Here is a 13,406-nt window from a genome sequence, read left to right on the forward strand (position 1 = left end):
ATTAGAATAATTTAATGTAAATTAGTCTCACAGAAAACCAGCATGCTGTCTGAAGCTAAGAAAACTAACTCTGCCATTCATCTGATTATTTACACCTGCCAAAATTGGTGCTGTAAAAAAGGCCAATTTTTAAGTAGAGTTTTCATAGGAGGCCTTGTAAAATGAGTCCTAAGTAGCTGTTGGTGTATTTATTTACTTACTTCTGTATTCATATCTCACCTCTATGCTCAACGATATGGCCTAAATGCCCCTCCATAACGATAGGGGGCAGTAAGGTGGTTTGTATTTTGGATAAAATCTCTTCTCCATAAAAGAAGTAAGCTGTCGCGAGACCAGAGCAGCCCGCCCACTCGACCAATCAGAGGCCAGCAGGAAGTCTTCATTCTTGCACTGAAAAGACTGGCGGCTCTGAACGATGACACTCTCATCTTAATTTTCTTTTTATCACCGTTATTTGGAGGTAAACATATTTAATACGCATTATATACTTGCCACATAGCGACAGAGGAGCGGATACTCGAATTCCAGCTGATGTCATACAGTAACTTTGTTATTTGACTTGGTGCTTTTGTTACTCTCACACCAAATTGCATTTAAAATCGAATGAATTTAATACGATGTCATACTGGTGGGGTATGATATCTGATAATATAAATTACCGCACAGCACATTTTATTCAGACCACAGGTCTATCATTCGGCATCAAAAATTCAGCAGTAATGTGATACATTAATTTTTAATATCGACTTTATTTATTTGTTAGCTCCTTTGAATATACGATAAATGTTTTTTTTATGTTATATTTTGGCTGTTTTGCTGTCGGAATGAGGTCGCTAACGCACCACATGCAGGACTTGCTTTTTAAACCCTGACTCAGATTAAATGAATCACCTTTGGACCTTTTTTTTCTCCACAGTTGATGAGATGCAGAACATGGTGACAGAGAGCAGAGAGGAACCACACACCGAGTTTATCTACTGCTGCGGAGCAAATACAGAGCTGCTCAAATATGGCGCCTGTCACTTACAACCCACACACAAAACTCTAATTCTTATCATTCCAGGTGAGCAAGTCAAATATTCTGCAATTTAACTTGGTTTTATTATATTATATTATACTTTGACACCAAAGCTTTTTTCTTGCTACTGTATATATATGTATATATATAATAACAAATATGGTGACATATTAAACTTTCAAAATTCACCTTATCCTCACATTCACTCATACAGTACATAATTAATAATAATAATAATAATAATAATTATGATAGTAACACAAATAAACTGTAATTAACTGTTATATTCACGATTTATCTGTCTATTATTTTCACTATTAACCGAGTACTTGTTCTCAAACCTGGAAATGATGGTGATGTTCTTGAATTTCTTGATTTGACTGACCACAAACCAAAATGATTCGGTTTTAACAACACTAATCAACAGTTTGAAGCCTCACAACGTAATCCGTCTTCTCTTTTACGGTTAGTCTCAGTCATGTTTTCCTCTTCCTTGCAGGTAATCCCGGTGTTGTGGGCTTCTACAGAACCTTCATGCAAACACTGCATCACACGTTTGGCTACCGCCACCCAGTGTGGGCTGTAAGCCACGCAGGCCACTGTGAACCTCCTGACTCCATGGACATGGTAGAAGGTATTATTTACAAGTTTCCACCCTAGTTTACTTGATTTGTGTGGATGCCTTTCATTCAAAGTCTGCAAAAAAGGTTTTTAAATGGATGTATTAGGATAAACCCCTCCTGTATCGTGTTTCATCTTGTATTTGAGTGTGTCCCAACATAGATGACAAACATTTAGGGCTTAAATGGGAATTTTTTTCTGGTTTCACTGCCCTATTTGAAAAGAAATCTTTAAAACTGAAATATGTTGGTTTGTGGATACAACAAGACATCTGAGGTCATCATCATTTTAAGTTTTGGGAAACACTGATTGACATTTTCAAACATTTTCTGACATTATACGGACTAAACAAATACAAATAAAATTGAATTGAATTGTGGCCCGATAGTAGCAGCTGAAAAGCTGACTGAGGAGGATCCTGGTAAATTAGGATTGCCTTTTATTTTGTAAAAACCTGTGAATTTAAATCCTGAAATTTAAGTTGGGAATATTTAATAGTATTTAATAGTCTTCATTTCCTTATCTTATTTCTACTTTTCTACATTGTTGTGATTGTATGCTGCTCTAACACTGCAAATGTCCCCATGTGGGATGAATAAAGGATTATCTTATCTTATCTTATCTTGTCTTATCTGTCTTAACAACACTCAGTTAATATTAATTCGGTTGTATTATATTACAGGAATCTCAAGCTTATTTTTGCCTTTTCTTCTTACAGATGGCTCCACAGCAGCAGAGAGGGATGTGTTTGGTCTCAACGGGCAGATTGAACACAAGCTCACCTTCCTCAGGAAACATGTTCCCAGAGAAACTAGTCTGGTCCTGGTTGGCCACTCCATCGGCTGCTACATTATTCTGGAGATTATGAAGAGAGACCCTGAACTCAAGGTAAATCACTAATTTGTGGCAGATTGAAACACAAACCTTATCTATCTTACTGAACAAAACAATGACCCACAATTCTGTCTACAAACCTACAAATACAACATGCAAACAACAACAAACAACAAACAGGCTGTAAAAGTTAAATAAACATAAACCTCCTATAACGTCAGAGTTAACCACATGTAGACAAATAAATAAAAGCACACTGGATAAGAAAAACAAAGCAAATGGGCACACTTAATTGTTCCACTTTTTATTTATCCGTTTCTTTATTAATCATTTTTATCCACTTTTTTCTTTATAATATACTATTTTTTATATTTTAGCGACCACACTGGTGAGACAACATTACCTTAGCTTGGTTTTCGGCTCCTTTTTCATTTATGATCAATTCTGGCCTTATTACTTTAGTTGTATATGTTGAAGTTTTTTTTTTATGCAAAGCACTTTACCTTAAATTTTGGCAGAGACAATTTAGGGAGTAGAGCGAGTCGTGGGTTTGATTCCTGGCTCCGCTAGTCCACATGCTGATGTGTCCTCGGGCAAGACCCCACGTTACCCCTGACTGTCTGTGCAAAGCAGCGTGTGAATGGGTATAAAAGATGTGTGATAGAAAAATGAGCTGCACAGAGATGCGCTGTATGAATGTGTGAGTGAATGGTTGGGAATGGCAAAAGTGTAGTGCAAAGCAGCTTTGTGTGGTCATGAAACCAGAAAGGTTTTTTTTAGCTATATAAATACAGACCATTTACCATATGTATATATCTATGTGTATATATGTGTATATGTGTATATATATGTATATGTATGTGTATATATATATATGTATATTATAAAATGTACTCATTTTATAATTCCCTTCAGCCCCAGTGATATTGCTTTGTATATTTCTTTTTTTTTGCAGGTTCTGAAAGCCGTCATGCTGTTTCCTACCATCGAGCGCATGGCTCAGTCTCCTCAGGGGAAGGTCATGACCCCCGTGCTGTGTCACATACGTTATGTGGCCTACCTGCCTCTCTTCCTGCTCTCTCTGCTGCCGGACAGACTAAAAAGCAGCCTGATCAAACTGGTGTTTGGCGGCATTCGGTCTCTGGACGCGAGCGTCGTCCGACCAACTGTAGGTCTGCTCAGTGGAGACTGTGCAGGTTAGTAGAGCTGGGTTTATTTGTATCTGTATGTGTTTAATATGTTATGTACAATTCTGTTTATGTTGGAACTACTTTGCAGTTGTTTTGAGTTTATAGTTTCTCAGTTTCTTAAATGTTTTCTTATTTGCTTCTCTTTACTAAAGAAACCAGAAGAAATATATAGTTTAAATAGTAATTGATCAACATCTTTTAAGAGTTTCTATTATTTCACTTTTTATGTTTCTTTCATTTACAGTACCAGCTGTAAATTATGGATTTGACTTTATATCTATTTGTTTATATAAATGAACACAATGTGGACTTTGTCATTTACTGGCATGTTTTAAAGTTTTTTTGTTTTTTTTAAATAAAGGAGAAATGTGTATGTCCTCTTGCAATCTTTCACGTCTCTTGTCCAAACTGTGCCTTATCTCATGTCTGCTGCATACGTAATTGATACCTGAATCAAAAACAATGACAAAACAAATGTCGTTCTTTTTGCAGCCAATGCTATGTACATGGGTGGCCAGGAAATGAAGATGGTTCTGGAAAGAGACAACATAACCATCAAGAAACATCTTCACAAGGTAAGAAAAGATTGTCTTACTGAATGCACTGTGATTCTCTTGAGGCAGATCTCTCTGTTATATGTTAAATCCCTTGTGATACTTGATAACAAAATATAATATAATTCTAACATTCAAAATTCCAAGTGTGTTGAAGAACCTATAGTAACATGGGGGCTTGGGTAACGTTACTTTACATGAAGATTTTAAAGTAGCAGGTTATTTTCTGCAAATTCTATTTGAATATTCTATCTCATTTTTTGTTGCATATTCCAAACTCCAGTGCATGGGAGCGAGTGAAAGTAATGCAGGGTTGACAGCGGCTAATGAGATGCATTCAAGAAATCTCCACAAACTAATAGCTTGCTGCTGCTGCCACTTTGTGACAAATTAGGTTGTCATTGGAGTTGAAAAACTTGTTTTTGTTTAATATATTATTAATCAACTTTTTATAATCCATTGAATCATCAAATATTCATTCCCATCCTTAGTTCCATTTAGCTTCCTCAATTGCATGGTACATGCTGACTAAATGTCACACTGTGCTGTTGGGCTGCAACTAAGATTATTTTCGATTAATCTGATGGTTATTTTTTTTTAATTAATCAAGTAATTGTTCCATTAAAATTTTAGAAAATGTAAAAAAAATGTTGCATAACATGTCAGAAAATGATGTGAATAGTTTCTGGTTTCTTTATACAGTATATGCTCCATATAACAAAGAAATAAACAAGAACATTTATAACGCTGAAAACGCAGAATGCTTGTTTTAAATATTGAAAAACAAACAAACACTCAAACGGATTCATTTTTATCAAAATAGTTGACTTCTAATTCACCATGAATCGTTGCAGCCCTATAGATTGAACACCATAAAGGCAAAGTTAGAGACAGAGAGTCATCGCGTCAAACAAATGTGTTGTGTTTTCAGCTGATATTTTATCACGGAGCGACAGACCACTGGTGCCCCATGCAGTATTATCACGACATGAAGCGGGACTTTCCTCATGGGGACATCCGACTGTGTGAGAGAGGGCTCCGTCACGCCTTCGTCCTGGACGCAGGAAGTGAAGTCGCCAAGATGGTGGCTGAATGGATTCATGGAGATTTGAGGACATGAACTTTTTTTTTTTTTTTTTAACGCTCTGATCTCCATGACAACAGTCAGCCTCCAGAGCTGCCAGCCACAATATTCTGTGGCAAAGATAGATTTTTCTAAGAGTAGCAGAGATCAAGGAATTTAAATTAATTCATTTAAAATGGTTTTTGTGCTAGAAAGATATCAAATATTACTTTTAATACAAATCATTTATATATATATTTATATAATATTTTGTTTGGAATTACACTATAATAACACAATAGAGCGTGTTGTAAGTAGTAAGACAACATGAAAGGCACAACTCTAGCACTTCTCACATTGATGCAAGGTGAGTGTGAATAGTTTTTTCATGTTGCATTTTTGCACGTGTATGGAATATGGTCATTCATCGTATACATGCCTTTTTGTTTCCTCTTCTGTATTTTTCACTGGCCAATGTCAGTAGCTTTGCTTTGAAACATTAGCATCACAACTACCTACGATTTCAAATCAGGTTTTTTTTGTCTCTTCTCTGTCACACTTTTTGAAATAACTTTTATCATTGTGAGAAAATGCATTTAGGAAACGGAAGGAAAATGTCTGAATCATGAATCATTAGTCCATTTCTGTGTGACTATGTGCAGTTTACCTTAAAAAAACAAAAAACAAAACCCATTTGGAGGGTTGTACTTTCTGAAAGTTCAGGAACCTCTGGTTCTGCTCCAGGGTTTTTATTTCAGCAGCATGACTTGAATTTCCTGTTTTACTTGCAGTGTTTGTGTTCATCACCTCAGCCTTTGGTCGGCATGCTGTTTAATTATAATAAATAATGAATCACCGTCAAGCTGTCTACTACATTTTGACCTAGTATTGTTTCTTTTTAATCCAGACGACCAACATAATCATATTGCTGCATAGGAGAAGTCGATATCTGATGCAGATATTCTCAGCAGTGTTTTTTAACCACTTTGGTGTAGTCTCTTTTATGCCTTTACAACATCAGAGTCACCGCTACTGCTCCTCTTCCTCTTCACGCCGTCTCCATCTGCTGGTCTGTCATGGTACGTGTCTGTTTGGTCTTCAGTCCTTGATGAGGGGGGATGAGAAGGTGTTTCTGGGAAGCTCTGTCCAGTCCCCAGCACCTGTCGGACAGTCACATTCACTCTTGAGCTCTGGATGTACTTGGAGCACACAGTCCAGTCCTGCTCAGGCATCTGCTCCACCACAGTGTTGTCCTGCGGGGATGAGGCCGGACTGTAGCTCTCCATATCTAATGACGTATGTCCTTGTGGCGCTGGGACAATGCGGGGGACGGCGTGGTAAAGGAGACGGCTCTGTCCCGACATGATCATCACGTCCCCACTGTGCATGTACATGGCAGTAGGGGGGTCCTGCCTGCATGTACCTCCCAGGAGGAAAATGGCCGACTGCCCAAAGCTATCAGAAAAGACGAGACACATTGAGTGAAAAGGGAGAAATATTCATCTTTGGTTAACCAAGCTACACATATGATTGTTTTTATCATACGAGGTAACATTTTAATTTAGTCTTGCTGTATCATTAACACTCGCAGGCCTCGTCCAATATTACTTGGACCAGAGGATCAAGGATTCAAAACACCAGCAGGTGGTGGGACACCACATACTTGCACAGCATGCTTGTCTGGGTGTTTGTTGTCGTTTTTATGTTCTCTTCTGGCCAGAGATATGTCGTAAAAAACAGAGCAGTAAATGAATTGAAATAAAAACATCTGCAATCGGTTAAAACGTGTCTCTCCTCTCACCTGAATGACAGCAGCGGTCGGCTGTGATCCAGTTCTGATTCGTCCACGTGGATTCCCAGAGAGGAATCGGATCGGTAGTAGTTGAGGATTCCTGCCTCGGCTTTGAATCCTGGAAACCCACAGGCGGCTGTTATTTGGGAGGACAGCTGGTGCAGGTCAGCTGGGAAGGGAGTGTAATGGTTGGCAGAGTAAGTCTGTGAATGGAACATTAAAGGAGAAGCAGTGTATGAACACACAGTAATAGAAAACTGGCCATTAAAACTAATTATGATTGCTGACTTATATTCTTAGTTTATTTTCTTTATTGATTTAATAATCCTGTCACTAAAATAACTACTGTTTAAAGAAGGAAAATTAGTGAGAGAAAGGTCCCCGACTTTAATCGGCTTCATAATCTGTACATTCCTTCACAAATATGATGATCATTGTTGTCAGTGTTAATAATGTTTTCACTTTTTAGCTGTGAATCAGAAATAATCTGTGGACGTCGTGGCTAACGCTGTTAGTCATCCTCAGGAAAAGGGGCGTGTGAGGTGGCTGAGATAAATTGGGAAAAAGTTCATTGTGACTGATGAAAGTCTAAAGTGGAATGTGAGATCTAGACGTCTGTGATTCTGACTGTTCAACTCACCTCTAACCTGTTTCTAAAAGTCAGAAATCATGTTAATGTGGATGTTTATTTGGATGAAGACAAACAAATTGGTGTGTTTGGCATACCTTGGTATCCCAGTTGTAATGATACCCCAGAGTGACCCAGCGCAGCCGCTCCAGCAGAGTCTTGGGTTCGTTCTTTCCAGAGGGAGCACGACTGTGTAGGGAATCAAACATTTAAACACTTAGGTCTTTTATTTTTACAAATAAATGAGTTTAGTTTATTGGCCTTGGTCGGAATTGTCAGAGGGAATGAGTAAAGTCGGTCTCACCTGAGGCCCTGTAAGCTCTTGCCCCAGATGTCCTGTGTCTCTGAGGGAGACATGTGCATGTCCAGGTTGCAGACATTGGGCTTCTGAGGATAGGTCTTCAGACACTGTCTGACCCAGAAAGGCTGGGAGCCCAGCAGGAAGGGGTTGGAGATGAAGACAAACCCTGAACAAAATCAGATTGTGTCCCATCAGCAGTCATAATGAAAAAGTATGAACTGATTGATATTTGATTTATGTCAAGAAATCTGTCTTTGGATCTGTCCTGTGTTACCTGGGTAACCGTGTAGACTGAAGGCCCTCCAGTCACTGACGGGCTTTAACCCAACTCCAGCAGCCTCCAAATCACGTACTGCACCAGGGTCCAGTTTAGCTGCAGCTATCTATCAATGACACAGATGCACACAGGAACATCCATCATTGTATTGTCTGTTAAAGGAACTGATGTAAATGTTAAAATATGACCGCAGTTTCAAGGATAGATGGGTGAATCAGGGAAATCTAAACATCCGGCATGGCAGTAACTGGACGTTTGACAAGGTTATGTTGTCTATTACGAGAACAACCAATAAAAAAATAGAAACAAAATACAAAGATTTAACAATGTGAGGCAATAGACTGACATCACGTCTAAGACAGCTTCTTAAATGTGAATAATTTCTGCTTTTTACTTGGAGGAAAATCAGAAATACTGTTCTGCTGCATATACCAGGGTATGTGATCAGTGGGGCTGAGGATTTTTGTGCGTAGAAAATTAAATATAACCCTAGCTCTAGCTCCATCTTAATCTAATCTAAAGTATATGTGAGGAAGAGGAGGAGGATGAGAGAGCAAATTATCTGATTGGGAATAAATCTGTCTCCTGTGAAAAGTCCATATTTGACTTTGCTCGACCTACTTACACCACTGTATTTTAACGTTGGTGATACTTTAAAAGCGCAATAAAATATTCAAAGTGTGTACCCAATACACATGTAATAACTACTTTAGTTACGTTTAGTGATTACTATGATAACACAGATAGAAATGCCTGAGAAACCACCACCTGTCACGTCAGTCACGTGACTCCAGTGAGCCAGGTTTGTCTTTTATTTTCTTAATTTTGTTTTATCTTCCCGTCACCTTATGGCTTTGAACGCCTCTGGAGAAGTCAATGACGTCGCTGAAATCTGGCGGAGGGTTTCTTCTCTTGTAATATTTGAATATTTTCCGAAAAGCGTCTTCTCCACTTTCTACGATAGACACCGCCATCTTTGCCATGACTTCACTTCTTCTTCTGAGGGTTTAAGCAGAGCAGGCAATACAAACGCCCATTACTGCCCTCCACTGGCTGAATTTGGTAGTTATCCAGGCAGGGTTAGGGCACTATTGCAAAGACAGTACAATAATAATAATAATAATAATTATTATGATAATAATAATAAAATAAAAAAATACTCTTAAAAAAGAGTTGTTTAATTGTTTTGTTACCGTCTGTGGTTGTGTACTGTGGGAACGACTTTCAACTTGAGTCGGTAGATGGCAGCAAACCTCGTTGAAAGTCTGCCTCAATCCAAAGGAGAAGAAGAAGTCCTGCAAGTCAAACTCCGTCACGTGATATCAAGGACGAAACATGGCTGCGCCATCGAGGAAGGTTTTTGAGCTCTTCGTGTCTAAAGTACCATGGACTGTAGCAAAAAGTAAGTTAATATTGTATAAAATTGTAGTTCGCATTTCACGGCAGCGATGCATTCACCTATAGGTCAGGTCTTTATCGTGTATGAGTGTATAGGTGACAGAAGAAGCACTGTCTGCCTTCACACGTGAGGTGGAGAGCTGTGCTGTAACATGTCATTGAACACAGTATTCTTTACTGTAAAAACAGTACTATTGCTTATTATAAGACATAGTTGTGGTTCTGTTAACTTTGCACGGTTATACAATCTATAGAATCACTATCCCATGTGGTATATTTGCTTTTCTGTGCACAACAATCAAAGTAACAAGAAAATAGCATTAACTAGAGTTTGAGGATCAATTAGAAAAGCAATTACTGTACAAGAATGAGACAAAAGAGACGGCACATTATACATATATGAAAATATGTGCATTAGGGTTTAGATGTTTGTGGCCAGCCACACAATGTCAAGCCAACTGTCTACAATCATAAATATGTATTTCATTGTGAACTACAGTAAAAGTCATTTGATACTGAAAACTGAAAACCTTCCTTAATGAATATTGTTGATGCAATCTAAAAACAACAACCAAAAACCTATATTTCATCAGTGTATGATGTCATGGGACATTGTCAGGTTGCTAGTTGAAACACTGAAACATAAAGCATTTTTTTTCTTTTTTCAGATGAGTTGCGGCAGTACTTTGGACAGTTTGGCACAGTGAAGAAGTGTCTTCTACCATTCGTAAGTTGTCTCAGTCGGGATTGAAATGTCTTCCTCTTCTTTTTATGCTTCACCGTTTTATTCTTTACAGAGACTGAGCATACAGGTCTTCATATGTATGTGCAAACATGTGCACAGTGATAATAAAGATGAATGTAGTCTTTTTTACACATTTTATACATTTTAAGTGTCATACGCTATAAAGCACTAACAATATTGTTTATTCACAGGGCTGCAACTAACGATAATTTTCGTAATTGATGAATCTGTTGATTATTTTCTCGATGAATAGAGACGTCGTTCTTTCTAATTGCAATTATGTTGCAAAATCATCATAAAGGTTTTGGTACATTTCTTAATATTGGCTGGACAAAGTTGAAATGTCATATTTTTGTCATTATTACTACACTCTTTCAATGACATCATCTTGTGCTTGTTCTGCCAGGGTTTAAGTTTTATGTTTAATGCCAGTAAATTGCCTTTTTCTTCATGAAGAATACTAGTATTTTTAAATTGTGATTATTGTTTTAGTATAATTGTGGTATAAAATGAACAGAAGACAGTTAAACACAAAATTAACATTGGGAATTAGGTTATCCATCCCAGTTAACATAATCCATCCATTTTCTACCACTTCCTCTCAGCTACATACGGCGATAGGCGGGGTACACCCTGGACAGTTTGTCCATCGCAGGGCCACATATAGAGACAACAACCATTCAATCTCACAGTCACACCTACGGAGTGACCAATTTACCTAATCCCCATATTACATGTTTTTGGACTGTGGGAGGAAGCCGGAGAACCCAGTGAAAACCCACGCACACACAGGGAGAACATGCAAACTCCATGCAGAAAGACCGTTGTTCCCAGTGAACATAATACTTGTTTTTATTTTTTACTGGAATGTTGCACTTGTGCTTGAATGTGAGCTGTCTGTGTTTCCAGGATAAAGAAACCGGCTTCCACAGAGGCTTCTGCTGGGTTGGTTTCTCCTCAGAGCAAGAACTGACCAATGCACTGCAGAAAGACCCACATTTACTGGAGGGAGCTATGGTACACGTAAAATAATCGTCATTATCAACTAGCACAGTTTTTGTCCCTGCCATGAGTAAAAATGTAAAAACTAATTGGAGTTATTCAATAGGACACGAGGCCCTGCTTGAAAATACTGATATTCTGTATGATATTCCACATCCTAAATGATGATCTGTTTTATTTTTGTTCTCAGCTCCAGGTTCAGAAGAACAGACGTCCATTTGTAGACAGAGGTGAAAGACAGTGAACATGACTAAAGCTCTCTATTACTTTGTCTATGACTCACCCAAGGATGTGTTATCATTATTGTTTGATATTCCCTAATATTCATACTTCATTCAATATTATGTTCAGGCAATAAAACAAGAGTTAGACATGAGACACACCCACCAGGGTGGTTGTTGCATTTTATTGTACTCTTCCTTTCTTACAGCCGGTGAGACTAAAGCCTTTTCTGTATTTGTTTTATTTGGTTTTCCACTTGTAATAACTATATTTATTATTATGTGTTTTCGTAAACCATCCTGTCACACCATCAACATGAGCAACAGTACAAGGGTAAAGCTAACTTGTCAGGTTATATATCATTGACAAATGTCCAGTGTATTGCAATAAAATTGTCTTTATTTCCCCTGAGTTTTATTTTGTTTGATATGTTATCGATCTGGATTACAGCTGAATTAATAATAAGAAACTAAACTCTGAAATAACAGTTTCTGTTGTCAGATGTTTTACAGAAAAGAATTGGGCCACATCTTAATTTTTTTTGGGGAACAAGAAAAAAAAAGGAATTTTAGAGCGCATAATTTGAAAAATTGTCATAAAAAATATTGATGATTTAATTTTTTATTCAAAAAACAACAATACATGTTCATTTTGCAGGGAGAATTTAGAGTCAGTATATTGGGAATTAAACATAAATGTGTTACATATGTGGGGACAAATGGTGGCTGGAGAACAGGTTCATTGGTCGTCAAACTTGTTCCTCTTTCACAATATTACATTTGAGAGGTTATTGAGCTTAAATGTGTTTGAGCCATATTTATTATTATGTTTTAAAATGTTTCACTTTGAAATGTTATTGTGGGAGTAGAAAATGAGAGGAAGTATTTGTTTATGTACCATAACTTTCAGTCTTATGTAACTGCATACTTATTATTTGTATAATTCTGTTCCACCAGCTCCTAATAAATACAGTTTTCATAAAAAATAAATAAATGAATAGAATGTTGTTCTTTATACTTTGAAATATACATGCAGTATATATGTATATATATATATATATATATACATATATATACATCCGGTGTAAAACAGCTGTTCACAACTGACGCATGTTAAAGACGTCATAGTGCTTCGCTCTGCTCTGTAGTTTTTACTTTTTGGTAAACAGCAACAGTCTAGGTATTTTGTCCTCTTTTCACTTCCATGACCGTTCTTACTTATGAAAAACGCGAAGTAGTCTCACTGTATGAAAGAGAACTCTGCAACTGTGGAGGCTAATCTTATCACAGCCGCCACATCCCTCACGTTTTACGACGTTACCCAGAATTCTTCACTGTCGCGTCGAAAACTCGCGATGAGGTCAAAACAAAACCGGCAAGTGAAAGGCACACAGGGCTGCGCGTGTGGAGACACTGGTGAGTTATCTAACCATATTTCTGTGGAGTAGAGTTAATCTTGTCACAGTATGTTGTGTGCGTTTGTCTGTTGTTACGAAATGCTGCGAGTCAATTAACAGCACGTGTGGTTTTCAGGAACCAGCTGCCTGTATTACATTACATGTATGTTACATATACATTAGTTTACACTCTCTACTGCCTACAAACCCAACCAGGCTTTGTTGATATGACAACAGAACTTACGTAGTTTGATATTTACATTAGTGCTCTTTCTGGTGCATTCAAACCGGTAAAGGAGACGTTGATGATGACGACCAAAAATGTACTGCAATTGTGTTACTGAAGTACACACAATACAGTGCAT

The 13,406-nt window shown here is 37.7% G+C and overlaps 4 protein-coding genes across 5 annotated transcripts in view; 3 read left to right on the forward strand and 1 right to left on the reverse strand.

Annotated features, from left to right (window-relative positions):
* Positions 1–347: 347 nt before the first annotated feature.
* Positions 348–6,155, forward strand: ldah (lipid droplet associated hydrolase). The gene is made up of 7 exons (XM_044048156.1): positions 348–460; positions 917–1,063; positions 1,518–1,652; positions 2,358–2,527; positions 3,429–3,669; positions 4,156–4,238; positions 5,149–6,155. Exons 2-7 carry the CDS (start codon positions 925–927, stop codon positions 5,335–5,337), a joined length of 957 nt encoding a protein of 318 aa, XP_043904091.1. The 5' UTR covers positions 348–460; positions 917–924; the 3' UTR covers positions 5,338–6,155.
* Positions 6,152–9,269, reverse strand: alkbh1 (alkB homolog 1, histone H2A dioxygenase). Its single transcript, XM_044048155.1, has 6 exons — positions 9,124–9,269; positions 8,276–8,384; positions 8,005–8,167; positions 7,799–7,889; positions 7,082–7,275; positions 6,152–6,735 (listed from the first exon to the last, which is right to left on the reverse strand). The coding sequence occupies exons 1-6, from the start codon at positions 9,259–9,261 to the stop codon at positions 6,282–6,284; spliced, it is 1,149 nt and encodes a 382-aa protein (XP_043904090.1). The 5' UTR covers positions 9,262–9,269; the 3' UTR covers positions 6,152–6,281.
* A 297-nt stretch (positions 9,270–9,566) lies between these two features.
* On the forward strand, positions 9,567–12,056 carry LOC122782538 (SRA stem-loop interacting RNA binding protein). Its single transcript, XM_044046906.1, has 4 exons — positions 9,567–9,680; positions 10,345–10,403; positions 11,331–11,438; positions 11,614–12,056. Exons 1-4 carry the CDS (start codon positions 9,614–9,616, stop codon positions 11,665–11,667), a joined length of 288 nt encoding a protein of 95 aa, XP_043902841.1. The 5' UTR covers positions 9,567–9,613; the 3' UTR covers positions 11,668–12,056.
* Positions 12,057–13,004: 948 nt separating this feature from the next.
* The window catches only part of adck1 (aarF domain containing kinase 1), a 60,170-nt gene continuing 59,768 nt past the window's right edge, over positions 13,005–13,406 (forward strand). Inside the window, exon 1 of one of the 2 annotated variants that reach the window (XM_044048187.1) lies at positions 13,005–13,060. The gene's annotated coding sequence lies outside the window, so the exon portion shown is untranslated. The remainder of the gene's footprint in view (positions 13,061–13,406) is intronic. The other variant, XM_044048188.1, reaches the window with a different exon arrangement.

The sequence above is a fragment of the Solea senegalensis genome, linkage group LG16 (genome assembly GCF_019176455.1).
Source record: "Solea senegalensis isolate Sse05_10M linkage group LG16, IFAPA_SoseM_1, whole genome shotgun sequence".
NCBI classification, from domain to species: domain Eukaryota; kingdom Metazoa; phylum Chordata; class Actinopteri; order Pleuronectiformes; family Soleidae; genus Solea; species Solea senegalensis.